Here is a 16,486-nt window from a genome sequence, read left to right on the forward strand (position 1 = left end):
TCAGTTGGTGAGAGTGTAGCCTTATAACACCAAGGTCACGGGTTCAGATCCCCACACCAGCCAGCTGCAAAAAAAAAAAAAAAGAAGTCCACTAAAACCTACTTTATTGACTAAAATAAAACCCCAAACTTAATCACATACATGATTAAAAAGAATTTGCAGCAACATGGAAAATGTATTATTATTAAATTGGGGGAAATATACATATACCATAGTATCTAAAAACATATTTGTTTGAAAAACCTAGGAAGATACCTACCAAATTCATCTAGGGAAGTAGGGAATACACCAGTGTAGAGAAATGAGTAGGGAGTTTAGTCTTACTTTAATGTATTAATTTTTTTTGAAAGAACATATTCATATTTTATATAAATAATTGAATATTTTACAAAAATTTTAAACCATATAGCAAAGACATTTGCTGGGTAGACAGGTCTGCTCAAGAAACTTTCTAGGCACACCTTTTTCTTCCAGGAAAGATCCAATAGGTCTTTTTTTTTTTTTTCTTGACAGCTGGCCATTATAGGGATCCAAACCCTTGACCTTGGTATTACCAACACCATGCTCTAACCCAGTGAGCTAACTGGCCAGCCCAGGTCCCACAGGTCTTTTTGTTTTCTTAAAAAAGATGACTGGTAAGGGGATCTTAACCCTTGACCTGGTATTGTCAGCACCACACTCTCCCAAGTGAGCCACTGGCCGGCCCCCAACGGGTCTTAATGTGACTCATTTAAGTACAATAGACATCAGTCACAACTTACAGCGCCTTCAGGCCTACAAAGAGGAATCAGACCAAGGGTCTCCTAGATCACATGCTTAAAATATTTTAATATAGAAACAAATCTCAGCAAATTAAAGATATAGAAGTTTCAATTATATTGTTTAGATACAGAGCTCAACAACAACAACAACAACAAAAAGGATTACTTGCATTCCAAATCTAAGCTTAGAAAAGAGAAGAGGGTAAAAACTAGAGCATAATCCAAGCTCATGTTTCTAAATCCATCTGTTCTTTCTGGTACTATCTTTTTTTTTTTTTTAAAAGATGACCGGTAAGGGGATCTTAACCCTTGTCTTGGTGTGGTCAGCACCACGCTCACCCAGTGAGCGAACCGGCCATGGGATCCGAACCCGGGGCCTTGGTGTTATTAGCACCGCACTCTCCCGAGTGAGCCACGGGCCGGCCCTGGTACTATCTTTTTTTTTTCCTTTTTTTTTTTGGTGGCTGGTTGATATGGGGATTCAAAGTACTCTTATCATTAACATTATATATCATTGGTATATATACACCAAGAGAAAGCCAGTCAAGGAAAACAGCAGGAGGAGAAAGTAAGTAGAAAGGAAGCAGAAGAGGGTGAAGCCAGAATAACTCTTCAAATGATTTCAGTGGAAATCATTTTCCAGACTGTTTTCATGGTTATAATAAGCGATTTTTTAAAAAAAGAATATGAAATAAAGCAGTTATAAGGATACCTGATTCTGCTAAAAGAATATTATACCAGTGAAAAAAATGATTTATAGTTAGACTGCAGTTTTATCCTGGCATCTTTCTACAAATGTAGTAGTGTTCTACTACTACATCACTAAAAATCCATATTTATCACTGGGCATATTCCCATATTAAATAAAACACAAAATTATATGTAACACAATAAAGATATCTGATTTTAATTAAAAGGGAATCACTGTATATCTAGTCTTATCTATCTCTTTGAGTTCTTTTGGCCAATATTTAACAAGTATTAAAAATCTAATTAGAATATTAGACTAGGAAAGAAAAATGACTGTGATATAATATCTCCATTTTTATAATTAGCTTATTCATTATTACAAATCATGATTTTTCTTTATGCCCTTTACCTGACCTGTCCCTCCCCAACCCCCCCCTCCGTCCCTCCCCCCCATCTCTAGTAACATTAGGTTTGCTCTCTCCTCTGAAAGTTCAATGTATTGTTGTGGTCTTTTTTTTTTTTTCTTTCTCTCTCTCTTTCTCTCTCTGTCTGTCTCTCTCTCCCTCTTTTTTCATTCTTTCTTTTTTTCCTTCCTTCTTAGCACCCAGTTATAAGTGAGAACATGCATTATTACTCTTTCCTAGTTTGGCTTATTTCACTTAATTTTCTTCAGACTCATCCATGTTGCTGCAAATGGCAGAATTTCGTTCTTTTTTATGGCTGAGTAATATTCCATTGTGTATATATACCACATTTTCCTTATCCAGTCATCCATCGATGGACACTTAGGTTGGTTCCATATTTTGGCTACTGTAAATGACCATATTTTTTAAATGTTTCTGAACATTTAAACATAAGACAAATAGAAGCATACATGCACCTGGCAAAATACAAGTACACTAAGAATAGTCTAAAGCTCATGTAACTCAATGATGTAATTAAATCACAGGAAGGACCAATGAATGCCAAGAGAGTATAAGTAAAAGCTTTGTCATGAGCACCCCAAAATTGGCATTCTTTGTACTGCAGTCATATCAACCTTGAACTTAAACACTGTTAGTTTATAAGGTATAATTTAAAACACTCCTATAATAATACAGTCAGAGAGATAGTCATTTGCTTTGCATTCCACATAGACAATAAAAAAAATGAAAATCAGATTTATAGTCTTTGTACTAAAACTCACACAAGCACTGCTAAGGCAGTAGTAAAGAGTAATCTGAAATACTGTTTGTGTCCATTAATCCTGAGGGAATATACAGGTTTTTTTTTATTTTTACAGATTTTTTTACATTCCGAAGAGAACAAATCCCACCAACTTAGAAATCAAAGAAGGTAACAAGAAAGTCTTATTAAAATTATTGAAAAGTAAACACTGTAGAATATATATTTTTTGCAATTCATATAACTACAGTGCATTCAAAATTATCTTCTCCAGTGAAAAAGAATCTTCTTATTTACTAATTTTTAGATATAACTGTACTACTTATAATGCCTTTGAAGATACTTAAAAAGTTTTGTTTTTAGGTTATTTGAATAGGTCATGCATTCACATAATTGTAAAGTGTAAAAATACATAAGAGTCCCCTTCCAGGTCCTCTTTCCTACCCTTCCTACCCCAGTCTTGATTGCATATATGGTGCTTTTTCAGGAGCTTGAAGGAGACCAACAGGCAGTAGAGCAGAACATAATACTAAAAAAAAAGCACAAGGCCTGGAGCTAATCTGTCAGGACTGAACGTGGCTCTGCCACTCTCTACGCAGCTTCAACACCTGGGAAAAGTAACTTAACCTCTGTACCTCAGTTTCCTCATCTGTAAAAGGAAATCCTAGTACTTATATCTGAGGCATTCAATGGACTAGGCTCTCTTCAAACCCTCCCACTGTAGCCACTGTCTGAAATAGTTCCCTTTGAACCTCTTTTATGCATTTACAAATATACTGTACTAACCCACACAAACAAAACCCCCTGAAATGGCATCTCTGTGACTTGCACTAGCATCTCTATGATACTTCTAAAACATCAGCTTCTCCTAATATTTCTACTAGTTTTTGCATTCTGTTATTTAAGACATAAAGATTCATATCTGTTTTAGTCTGTTTCTGTTGCTTATAACAAAATACCTGAACTGGGAGATTTATAAAGAAAATGAAATTTACTGCTTACAGTTTCTGAGGCTGGGAAGTCAAACTCCAAGGAACACATCTAATGGTGGCAACAGTGACCCAGGGGTCTCACACTGCAAGATCGTGGAAGCAGAGAGAGAAAGACAGACTCTTCTCTTCTTTTAAAGCCCTCAGAACCATGCCCCTGACCACCATTTTTAATCCATTCACTACTGCACGGTCCTACGATCCAATCACCTCTTCAAGGTTTCACCTTTCAATTACCTTAATAGGATTTCCCACCCTCTTAACAGTCACAGTGGGTGCTGTTTCTAATACATAAAACTTGGGGGACACAATTCAAGCTTTAATGAGTTTGGGAGGGACATAATTTGGTCCACTACAATATCTTCTTAATGTGTCCTATCTTTTTTTTTTTTTTTTTTTTTTGTCGTTTTTTCGTGACCGGCACTCAGCCAGTGAGTGCACTGGTCATTCCTATATAGGATCCGAACCCGCGGCGGGAGAGTCGCCGCACTCCCAGCGCAGCACTCTACCAAGTGCGCCACGGGCTCGGCCCCTATCTTTTGTTAATATTATTTCTGTGGTTACAGTGCATCCTTATAACACCAAGGTCATGGACTCTGATCCCCATACTGGCTTAGCCTCCAAAATATTACTTGTGTGGTTTTGAATGATATTTTGTCTGAGAATAAAAGTATCACATTCTTTTGGACAGCTTCTTTCCATCCCTTTTCTACGATGTTTTGTTTTGAGTGGCTGTCTCCCTTGTAAACAGCATTTTAAAATTTCGATCTCTTACTTTATGCTTTCTATCAATTAGAAATAGTTGCTATTTCTTCTTGCCTGCTTTCAGAAGTTTAGGTTTCCTTTTCTTTCTTTTTTTTTTTTTTACCCTAATTCTCTTCCTGTACTCAAATGCATCAGTTCCACCCCCTAGGGTTCTCCAGATATTGTAGAGGCAGATTTTTGGTTGTTGTAATTGGCTTGCATCCCACATGACTTTCAAATGTCCTGTCAGACATTCACATAAATGAAAAATCTGAGCCTGTAATCTAAATCCACTTCACAAAAAAACACAAAGTATTTTTAAATGGTTTTATTTGACACTGAATGCTGTTCAAGGAATTTAACTGAACTTGAGCAATTAAATCAGGGAAGATCATACTCAGTCTTATTTTAAACTTCACCAAGAATTGTCCACCATTTCAGAAAATCATGTTGCTGGTGGTATTTCAGACCAACACAACAAACATCTATGAGTCTGCATTTATAGCCATAACACTCATAATGATTTTTCATATTAGAAGTATCCATATCATCTAGTCTTTTAATGTAGAGGTGCCTTACATAACGGTCCTCTTTTATTTTCTTCAACTGCTTTGCTTGTTTTTATGCTTATACTTACTAATGGAGGACTTGATCATTTAATAGTTAGGATATACAAAGAGCTTCCATAATCAAGGAAGCATGCAGGCAGGCTAGAGAGCCTCCTAACTCAAAGTAGGAAAGACTTCATTCTAAAGCTTTTTTTTTTTTTTTTTTTTTTTCCCGTGACCGGCACTCAGCCAGTGAGTGCACCGGTCATTCCTATATAGGATCCGAACCCGCGGCGGGAGCGTCGCTGCGCTCCCAGCGCAGCACTCTACCCAGTGCGCCACGGCTCGGCCCCCTAAAGCTTTATAGTACATTTCATTCCTGAACCAGGTGTTCTTCCCCTTCCTACCTTACAACCACTGTAGAGGTTGGGGTTACCTTGGCTTCCCTCTTGTTTTTAACATCCAACTAGGAGCCCTGCCCACACATTATCTTCACCTTTTCTTAGAAAGCAGTTTTCCTGGGTTTAGCCTGTTAGCAGAGGTTTAAGCCCAGAGGGGAAAAGATGCACAACAGATCCAGCTAGTCAACAGATTTATACTTCCTCTTTGTATTTAGAAAGTTTTGTTTTTTGTTCTCTTATGTAGTTTTAATTGTTATTAGTTATTCATGTATGCAATTTAGAGCCAAACATATCTACAAGATTTATTATGAAAAACAGCAGCTCCTCATCCCTTCCTACCCATTTCCCCCTCCTACACATTTCCCATTTTCAACTTTTAGCTGATTATTTTAGTACTTACCTCAATGTCTTTTATATATAAACATGCACCATTGTCACTTCTTGATTTTTCAGTTTAAAGCAATATCTATAGATGTACCAGTGTAGAATATGAAGATCTAGTTCTCCTTCCCTGACCCCACGTCATATATACTTTTTCCATCTCCTAATAAGTTACATCATTAAAATTGTTTAGTTCAATACTCAGTTTTCACGTTATTATGACTATGTAAATGCTCTTCACAGTTGCATATGCAGTAAACTATTATTACTTTTTATTTTCTGTACCGTATTCAGTGTTTCTTTAAAGTTAATAAATTTGGGCCGAACCCGTGGCGCACTCGGGAGAGTGCAGCGCTGGGAGCGCTGCGACGCTCCCGCCGCGGGTTCGGATCCTATATAGGAATGACCAGGGCGCTCACTGGCTGAGTGCCCGTCACGAAAAAGACAAAAAAAAAAAAAGTTTATAAAAAAAATAAAAAATAAAAAAATAAAGTTAATAAATTTTTTTTTTCTGTAGTTACTTGGTTTTTTATGACTTTTCACAACTCTTTTCCAATTATCTAGATCACAAGATATCTAGACTACAAGGTCTTCTACCAATTCATCTTTCTTTTTTTTTTTTTTTTTTTTTTGGCAGCTGGATAGTACAGGGATCAAACCCTGGACCTTGATGTTATCAGCACCATGCTCTAACCAAGTGAGTTAACCGGCCACCCCTATTTCTACAGAACAAGCAAAACTAAACCACAGGCCAGCACATAACTAATGAGCTCACTGTAAATAATCATTAAAATCTTCCAAGCTTCCCCAGGTTTCTACTTACTATTAGCACTTTAAATCCTTAGAAATTGATGATACTCTGACCACCAAGAGAACCCAATTTTATTATGTGAGGTCAAAAATAATGAAAATCCCAAATTAGTACCTAAAATTAATGATATATTTCTTTATTACAAGGATGAATTAAATGTCCATTTTTGGAAAAATGAGAATAAATCTCTGCTCTGTCATTATATTGTAACAAATCACTATTACATCTATGAGTTTCCTGAGCACACAGGCATTTATTTTATTTTATTATTTATTTATTTATTTTTTTAAAAAAAGATGACCGGTAAGGGGATCTCAACCCTTGGCTTAGTGTTGTCAGCACCACACTCAGCCAGTGAGCAAACCAGCCATCCCTATATAGGATCCGAACCCGTGGCCTTGGTGTTATCAGCACCACACTCTACCGAGTGAGCCACAGGCCGGCCTAGCACACAGGCATTTAAATTCTGGTAGTTATAACTAATAGAGAAAAATTATACTTTCAAATACATTGCATTTAAATAGCTAGCTCAGAGTTCCATAGAGCTGTAAAATACCAGGTACTGAGAAAAAAGGTCCTCTGAAGTATAAAGGTAGAAAATAATGGATGCATGAGAGGTAGAAAAGTTTAGTATATTATAAAAGAATACTGATGACATTAAATGAAAAACTGATGGTTTTTGTTAAATAACCTTTTCCTGACTATAAGATATATGACCACAGAAAATGTAGGAAACTATAAAAAAGAATTCTTACCCTAATTCTATCATTCACAGAAAACCACTATTAAAATTTTGGTATATTTTCTTCTACTTTTTTTTCCTATGCACATATACCCATATATATAAAATCTTGTGTTTGTGTGTGCAAAAGCAAGACTACACTAAATTCCATTTTTATATCTTTCTTTTTCATTTATGTAATATGTGTATTTCCTCCATTATTAAATGTTACTCAAAAATATCATGTTTCTGGGCCGGCCCGTGGCTCACTCGATAGAGTGCGGTGCTGATAACACCAAGGCCGCAGGTTCGGATCCTATATAGGGATGGCCAGTTTGCTCACTGGCTGAGCGTGGTGCTGACAACACCAAGCCAAGGGTTGAGATCCCCTTACCGGTCATCCTTTAAAAAAAAAAAAAAAAAAAAAAATCATGTTTCTTAAACATGTTTAAGGTTCCATCATATTCCATATGAACGTGCCATGATAGAACCACTGCCCTACCAGTATGCATTTAGGTTGTTTATAACTTTTCACTATTATAAATAATTCTGCAGTAAATAGTAGCAAACATAAATTTTTGAATTACTGAACTTAGAGACCTTGTTTAGAAAACACTTAAATACCAACAAAGTAGATATGGCTCAATAATGCCACTTGATTCTGAATTTAAATAAAAGAAAGATGCAAGCAATAGAAATTATAAAGCACAATTCAATTCAAATAAATGTTTATCAAACCTAATCAGATTCAAAGGTAAATTTTGGGGGTTGGGGTCAAGATAGCAGAATAGACAGTCCTCAGTGTCACTCTCTCCCACAAATCAACCAATTTATAACTATTAAAAAGTGATGAAAATCAAGCTGGGGCCGCTAGAGCTCAGGGGAAGAGGAGAGACCTACGGAGTTCATGAAGGCAGGAGAAGCCATGATGAAAGAAAGAAAGGATTGCTCCCATCATTTCGAGCCCCGGCTACTTCAAGGCTGGAGCTAGTGGGCACATGGGGCAAGAGCTGGCAAAAGCCACTGCCGTGCCCTTCATATGAAGTTGCTTGGAGGCGGCAGGGGAAAAGAGGGCCTTGGTGGCCCTCAGGCCAGCAAGACCACTAACAGGTTTCCCGTGGACCCACATAGGAGTGAGGAATCACAGGCAACTGAAAAAAGAAGCCACTCAGAGGCCGGTGAATCAGCCCAAAGGACTTGCACATTGCCTGTCCCGTGGGAAGTGTTTGGAGTGGGAAGACAGGCCCACCAGGGGAACACTGGGGCATAGCATGGACAGCTGATCTGCACCCCCAACCGCACAAGCCCACTCAGTAAAGACTGGTCAGGAATATAGAACTGCAGGGGATGCAGTTTGCTGAAAAATCTCAGGCCCAGACCAGAGTTTCCACACAACCTAGGTGTACCAGAACTCACAAGACCCGGTATATACAATGTCAACAATTAAAAAACCTGAGCTGCCCAAAAAGCCTTCCCCCAGGGAATAAGCAGCAAAGCAGCAATTTAGCTCAACCACATGGCTCAAGTACTAGTCCCCACAGGAAATTGCCCCATTTTAGAAGTAAGCAAAGGACAACAAATTAGTTCCAGTAGAGTTTAAATGGTGGGAACAACAAATAATCCAACACAAACTGAAAGAAAAAACAAAATGCTCACAGATCACAGGCAAAGTTTGATATTAACCAGTGTAGGTCTCACATCACCAAAGAACACCTATAAAACCTAGAAGAACCAGAATCCCGCTGGACTCCCAAGCCAAGGTGGGGGGAGGACCAAGGACCTCAGCCATGCCCCACGACATCCACAACCAGCACAGTAACGACCACCAGTGGCCACAGGAAGCGCCCCAGGATCCCAAGCCAGGGCAGTAGGGGGGGCTCAGGGTCTCAGCCATGCCCCCCTGCTACCCACAACAAGCCCAGTGACGACCACTGAACTGCTGCTGGTAGCACCCTGGGCTCCTGAGCAAAGGCGTTAGGGGGCCTAGAGCCTCAGTCATGCCCCCCAAGATCTGCAACCAGCCCAGCGACAACCACCACTCCACCACCAGAAACACCCTGGGCCCCCAAGTCCAGGTGGTGGAGGGCCAAGGGCTTCAGCCACACACCCCTGACATCTACATTTCTGCCCAGCAATGACCAAGCCACCACTGGAAGCCCCCGGTCTTCACTGCAAGAATGACGGGGTGCCAACGGGCCTCTACCATGCCCTCCTCCTTCCTCCTTCTCTCACCCTCTTTTCTTTCCCTTTCTCCTCTCCCCTTCCCCCAACTGCTCCACAACATCTTAGAATGTAAAAAAATAATAATATTAATAAAGTTTAAAAAAACCTAATCAGCAAGTTTCTTTAATGAATCAGATGAGAGTGTCCTTTCTTCTGGAATCTTCAATACTGCTAATTGGCATGTTATATATGAGAGGATCCCCCATCAGTAATTTATATTGCATGAAAATATCCAACACAGAGTAAAAATTGTGTACTTTTAAAGGATGTGCAAAATCTAAAATCTGTTTTCACATAATTCCAAAGTACTTCAAACCAGGATTGCCATAAACAATGTCCTATCAAGCATAAATTAACGTAAATTTCTGCAAGTGCACATGCACACACACCCACAAAGTTAGACATGGCTTTCCTGACAGTCCACTAAAGTAAAGAGAATAGAAATATACAGGGGGATCATAAAAAGTGGAGTTTAGCTGTAACCATTTCTAAAAAATAGCAGCGCTAGTAGAAAAAATCATGATTCTAAATAAAAAATAAAAAATACTACACTAAGAAATAAAAAGAGGTAGTAACCCTCATTAAAAACTGGCCCCCTAGGAAAATTTATCACAGTTAAATTATAAAGCTATTTTTTGTTTCTAATATCACAGTGATTTAAAAAAAATTTTGCCTGAAGTTTGATTAAATTTAGACTTGAAACTATCAGCTCTTCACAAACAGGAGAAAAAATTTTTGAAATATTCTCTCCTCTGACACATCAATTTTTACATCAAATTATCAGAGATATGACATTCTCATTATATTTCTATACCTTCAAGAACCTGACTTGGAAAAAAGAAAAAAGAACCTGACTGATTTACCTTATAAGTTCTTATTTTATTCCTTTCCCTTTGAGGCATTTTTAAGGATCGTAAATCCTAATGCATACTGACTCTAAAAGGCATATCATTCATGAGAAACACACTTCTGATCCCTATATACAGACACTCTGAACTACCAACTACCAACAATTCAAGTATTTGAGCAAATGTTTGTACTGCCTTTATTAACTGGCCCATCAGAATATACTCCCATACAAGAGTATTTTAAAACAACAAAACGTTGTTATAATGTATAATATGAATGTACTTTATTGTTAATAATGGTCAAATTTCTCCTTTTGCACATAAAAAATATAAAGTATAATATAAACCATCCTACACTTAAGCTTATAGACTAAGAAAGTCTTAAAAACCCTCCAATTCAGATCTCACTATAATCAATTCAATAAGACTATCCAAACCCTGTTTTTGAAAATCTACCTCTGTCAAATAATTGATTTGGCTTTGAAAATGCTCTACATAGAGATTTTCACTGTCATGCCATATGCTGGAGAAGGATTTGAACCATATCACAACTGTAACTGTGATACCATAGCAGCTCAGCAAGCAAACAAGCTCCACATAGCTAAAAACAATTTGTATTAATACAGAGTAGAAAAGGCTGTACATGAATGTGCTATCGACCCATGATGGTGAATTACGCTAACATAAATCTAACATAATTAAAGACAGTAATCTGTTTTCATTTCTAATAAAAAAAAACTGCTTGCAAGGATTTTAATCATTGTGACTTAAACCGCCGTGGAATTTCAATTATAAAATAATTTTTAGTGACTATCAGATGAAAATCCTCCAATAATCAATATTCTCACAAAGACAGGATAGAAGGGATACAGATCAGTTCTGAATAGGACTGTTCTGTTAGTCTCACCAGATTGATCAGCCTTCTCATCGCGTGTTCATGAGAGCAAACACATTCACAAGGATCGAATCCACCTTCTGCCATGATTACCCAGCTTGATTTTACTTGACAGTTTAAATCTAGGAGGAAGGAAAAAATATGATAAGACTACTATTCAGAGTTACTCGTTCTCTTGAAACTATGAAAAACTCACATATTGTATAGATTCATAAGTTTTCTTAAACTATATGTGGTTTATATTTGTTAATGTCCTATGTCCACGAATTTATTACTAATCCTACATGAATTATGAATCTATACAAAGCGATTGGCCACCCCTTCTGCCAGCAGAACAATTTTCTATAAATGCAAATAACTTCATATACTCTAAACTGGCCCCACCTGAAATGCTGATAATGCTAGAACCTACTCTGCTTAATTACTTAATTCTTTAACATTATTAACTCTAATACTCAAACGTTTTTGGTGGGGGGGGGGGACGACAGTGGCAGCTGGCCAGTACAGGGACCCAAACCCTTGACGTTGGTGTTATAACATCATGCTCTACCAACTTCACTAACTGGCCAGCCCCTCCAGTACCCAAACTTTTTTTTTTTTTTAGTATTCAAACTTTTTTTTTTTTGTCTTTACCAGTGAGTGCACCGGCCATTCCCATATAGGATCCGAACCCGCGGCGGGAGCGTCGCCGCGCTCCCAGCGCCGCACTCTCCCGAGTGCGCCACGGGCTCGGCCCTAGTATTCAAACTTTTAAAGCAGCCTTTACCCTACATACAAAGCCATGTGAAAAAAAAAAAAAAAAAAAAAAAAGAGGCATGTAAAAAGATACCAAGGTTTATAGAAGGAAATTAATGACAGTATCTACTAAATAGCTGGGTAGATTCTGAAAAACAGAAAGAACAAGTGAGAGGCCAAGACAGAGTACTAAAAACCAGATTTATTCTCTACCTAAAGCAAAACAAAAAAACTGGACAAAATACATGAAACAGTGGTTTTCAAGACATTGGACATCAGGAAATGATAACAGAGATCTCTGAAGGATTGGGAAACGGACCAGGTAAGCCCTATGATTGACCCAGTTTATTGCCTGGGGGTGTTTCTAGGATAAAGTATGAGGGGAAACCCAGATCAGAGCTCAGTGGTATCCCTGAGTTGGAGAAAAGAAGCCAGAAAAATGATTACATTAAGCAGAGACATGAAAGATATAAAAAACACCTAACTGGATTTTTAGAGATGAAAACTACAATGTCTGAGATTTAAAAATACACTAGATGGGCTTAACAGCATATTAGACATTACAGAAGAAAAGGCTGCTGAACTTGAAAACATAATAGAAATTATCAAACATGAAATAACAGGGAAAAAACGGTGAATAAAAACATAAATAGGGTACTGTGAACTGTGGAACAACTTTAAGTGTGCTAATAAACGTGAATTATGTATACATTTGTGAAAACTTATCAAATCGTACATTTAAATATTTCTATTTTACTGTTTGTCAATTATACCTCATTAGAGCTGTCTTTAAAAAAGAGTAATAGAAAAAGAAAAAAAGAAGCAATAAAAAAATAAAAAGAGTAATGAGTGAAATTAATGCTTATTATATATAAAGCAATGATAAGTGAAAAACACTTTGGTTAAAAGATGGAATAGGTCAACAAAACAATGCATAAAATAACTTAAAGGAACTTAGTTCATTCATTCAACAAGATTGAGCACTTCTGCTAGGCCTATTAGAAATACAAAAGTGAGCAAAAACTGATACAGTCCTTACTCTAATGTTGTTCACATTCTAAACGGTGGAGACAGACACTAATCTAAATATCTGAAAATTATAAATACAAACTGATAAATGCTATAAAAGATAAATGGAACAAGAGTGAAAAGACAACCCACAGAATGCAAGAAAATATTTGCAAATCATATCTGATGAGTTTAATATCCAGAACACAAAAAGAACTCCTATAACTCAATAACAAATAACCCAATTTAAAAATGGACAAAGAACTTGAACAGACATTTCTCCAAAGAAGATATGAGTGGCCAATAAGCGTATGAAAAATGCTGAATGTTATCATCAAATCAAAACTACAGTGAGATACCACTCACACCTACTAAGATGGCTATAATTAAAAATCAGAAAATAAGGGATGTGGGAAAGAATCCCTCATATAGCGCTAGTGAGAATGTAAAATGGTGCAGCTGCTGTGGAAAACAGTTTGATGGTTCCTCAAAGTTAAACAGAATCATCACATGACCCAGCAATTCCACTCTTAGGTATATACCCAAGAGATTTGAAAACAGGGACTCAAACAGATACTTGAATGCCAGGTGTTCACAGCAGCATTATTTGCAGTAGCCAAGAGGTGGAAACCCAAGTGTCCATCAACTGATGAATGGATAAACAATATGGTGTATATATATATACACAATGGAATATTACTCAGCCATAAAAAGGAATGAAGTTCTGATATATGCCACATGGATGAACCTTGAAAACATTAAGTGAAATAAGCCAGACACAAAAGGACAAATACTGTTTCATTCCATTTATATGAAATATCTAGAATAGGCAAATTCAGAGACAGAAAGTAGAATCATGGCTTCCAGGGGCTGAGGGAAGAGGGGAATGAAGGCTTAGTGCTTAGTGGGTACAGTTTCTGTCACAGGTGATCAAAAGTTTTGAAAACAGTGGTGATGGTTGCACAACACTGTGAATGTAATTAATGTCACTGAATTGTACATTTAAAAATGGCTAAAAGGGCAGATTTTATGTTACACATATTTTCCCACAGTAAAAAATATCAATCTGGTTGCCCAGAGCTGGGAGACTTGGGAGGATATGGGCTCTTTTGAGCGGTGATGAAAATGTTATAAAATTGATTATGGTAATGGTCACCCAATGCTGTGAACATACTAAAATCCACCACGTTGCACACTTTAAACAGGTGCATTTTATGGTAGGTGAATTATATCTCAGTAACCCTGTTATTAAAAAAAAGGATAAAACGGTGTTGAGAGCACATATACATTCTAAACACATCCACAGAGTCAGGGAAGATTTTACTGAAGAAATTAACTGTGAGTTGAGAGTGGAAGAGTGAGCAGGAATACACTGGTACAAGGTGGAAGTAGAGGGTATGAGGCTTGGGGGTTGGAGGGCATTCTAGATACGATGGGAAAAGTAGTGTAAAGGCCATGTGGAAAGAGTATGGCATAATGGAGGAACTGAAAAAAAGCCACAATGCACTAGAATCCAGACAAGAAGAGTGGTCAGAAGTAAGAGGTCAGAGGGAGCCAGGCCACACAGGATCTTCCAGGCCATGTTAAGGATTAGGTCTTACATTAGTCCGTTTTTGTTGCTTATAACAAAGTACACTGAACTGAGTGATTTATTTTAAAAAAAAAGAAAAAAATTTTATTGCTTACAGTTTCTGAGGCTGGGAAGTCCAAAGTCCATCTGGTAGTGGTGACAGTGACCCAGGGGTCTCACATTGCAAGATGGTGGAAGCAGAGAGAGCAGAACAGAGCAGAAAGACTCTTCCCTTCTTTTAAAGCCCTCAGGGGGCCGGCCCGTGGCTCACTCAGAAGAGTGCGGGATAACACCAAGGCCACGGGTTCAGATCCTATATAGGGATGGCTGGTTAGCTCACTTGGGAGAGCGTGGTGCTGACAACACCAAGCCAAGGGTTAAGATCCTCTTACCGGTCATCTTTTGAAAAAAAAATAAATAAATAAAAATAAAGCCCTCAGAATTATGCCCCTGACCACCCTTTTTAATCCATTCACTACCGCATGATCCTACAATTCAATCATCTCTTCAAGGCTCCACCTTTCAATTACCATAATAGGATTTCCCACCCTCTTAACAGTCACAGTGGGGGCTAAGTTTCTAATACATAAAACTTGGGGATACAATTCAAGCTTTAATGAGTTTTGGGGGAACATAATTTAATACACTACAGGTCTTTACCCAAAGAGCACTGTGAAACCCATAAACGGTTTTATCCTAGTGTGTTTTGAAAAGATCACCTTGGCTGTACTACTGAAAACTGGTAAGAAGGAAGCCAGAGTAGATACAGGGAACCCAATTAAAATGCTCTTTACATAGGTCAGTGATAATGGTGCTCACTGTAGAAATACATAGGTTTTGATAACAGCATATCAAATCACTGGGAGGAAGACAAATTATAAGATGAATTATTCCATAAATGGTGTTGGGACATGTGGCTCCCTCCATATCCTCATTCCTTACACCAAAATAAATTCTAGATGCATGAGCGATTTAACTTTTTAAAATGAAGTCACATATAGGAATAGTTAAGTAGAAAAATGGATCAGAATAGACTATACACAAACTGATCCAAGGTTTTACTGAAATTTAGAATAAGACAAAGGTGCCATTTTAAAACATGAACTACTTAATGGTAGAGCAAATGTCTATTTTTGAAAAAAATTGAGGTATGAGGCATACATAATGGACTGAAAAACATACAACAAACTTAATAAGTGGACAGATCTAGGGAAGAGAATATAATTTGGAGGAAAACTTTCATTTTGTCAATTTTAAACATTTTTTATTTTTTTTTAAAGATGACCGGTAGGGGATCTTAACCCTTGACTTGGCGTTGTCAGCACCGCGCTCAGCCAGTGAGCAAACCAGCCAACCCTATATGGGATCTGAACCCGTGGCCTTGGTGTTATCAGCACCGCACTCTCCCGAGTGAGCCACGGGCCGGCCTAAACATTTCTTGTAATGAGTATGTATTCATGTACTAAGACTTTTAAAATACAACAGCTGTTAGAAAGAATGAGCTAGATTTCTATGTGTTGATTTGGGGAAACATTCAAGATATACTTGAGGTGAAATAAAGTTGCAGAACAGTCAGGGCAAACCTAGTTCCCATCTAATATCTTCTGAGATCTTTTGCCAAGTGAGGTGGGGAGCAAAAGGGGGAGTGGAGGTGCTGGCAGCCTAAACTGGGGAGCCTAACTCTCCAGAAGATAGGAAATACCATATACAAACAAACTCTGACTACTTCACATTCTTGTCTAAGGCCACTCTGTGTCCACACTTTTTTTTTTTTTTTGACCGGTAGGGGGATCGCAACCCTCAGCACGGTGTGGTCTGTACCACGCTCAGCCAGTGAGCACACCGGCCATCCCCATATAGGATCCAAACCCACGGCCTCGGCGCCACCAGTGCTGCACTCTCCCGAGTGAGCCACAGGGCCGGCCCACAACTTTTTTTTTTTTTAATTGATTAGACTTCATGTTAGAGAACTGACTATACATATTCAACATAGAAAA

General features: G+C 37.9%; 1 protein-coding gene across 1 annotated transcript in view; it reads right to left on the bottom strand.

The window, feature by feature from the left end:
* SMIM14 (small integral membrane protein 14) overlaps positions 1-16,486 on the bottom strand; it is a 60,158-nt gene that overhangs the window by 16,134 nt on the left and 27,538 nt on the right. Inside the window, exon 2 of the mRNA XM_063108140.1 lies at positions 11,189-11,298. Within this exon, the coding sequence (XP_062964210.1) occupies positions 11,189-11,263 (75 nt within the window). The 5' untranslated portion in view covers positions 11,264-11,298. The remainder of the gene's footprint in view (positions 1-11,188; positions 11,299-16,486) is intronic.

The sequence above is a fragment of the Cynocephalus volans genome, chromosome 9, assembly GCF_027409185.1.
Source record: "Cynocephalus volans isolate mCynVol1 chromosome 9, mCynVol1.pri, whole genome shotgun sequence".
NCBI lineage: Eukaryota > Metazoa > Chordata > Mammalia > Dermoptera > Cynocephalidae > Cynocephalus > Cynocephalus volans.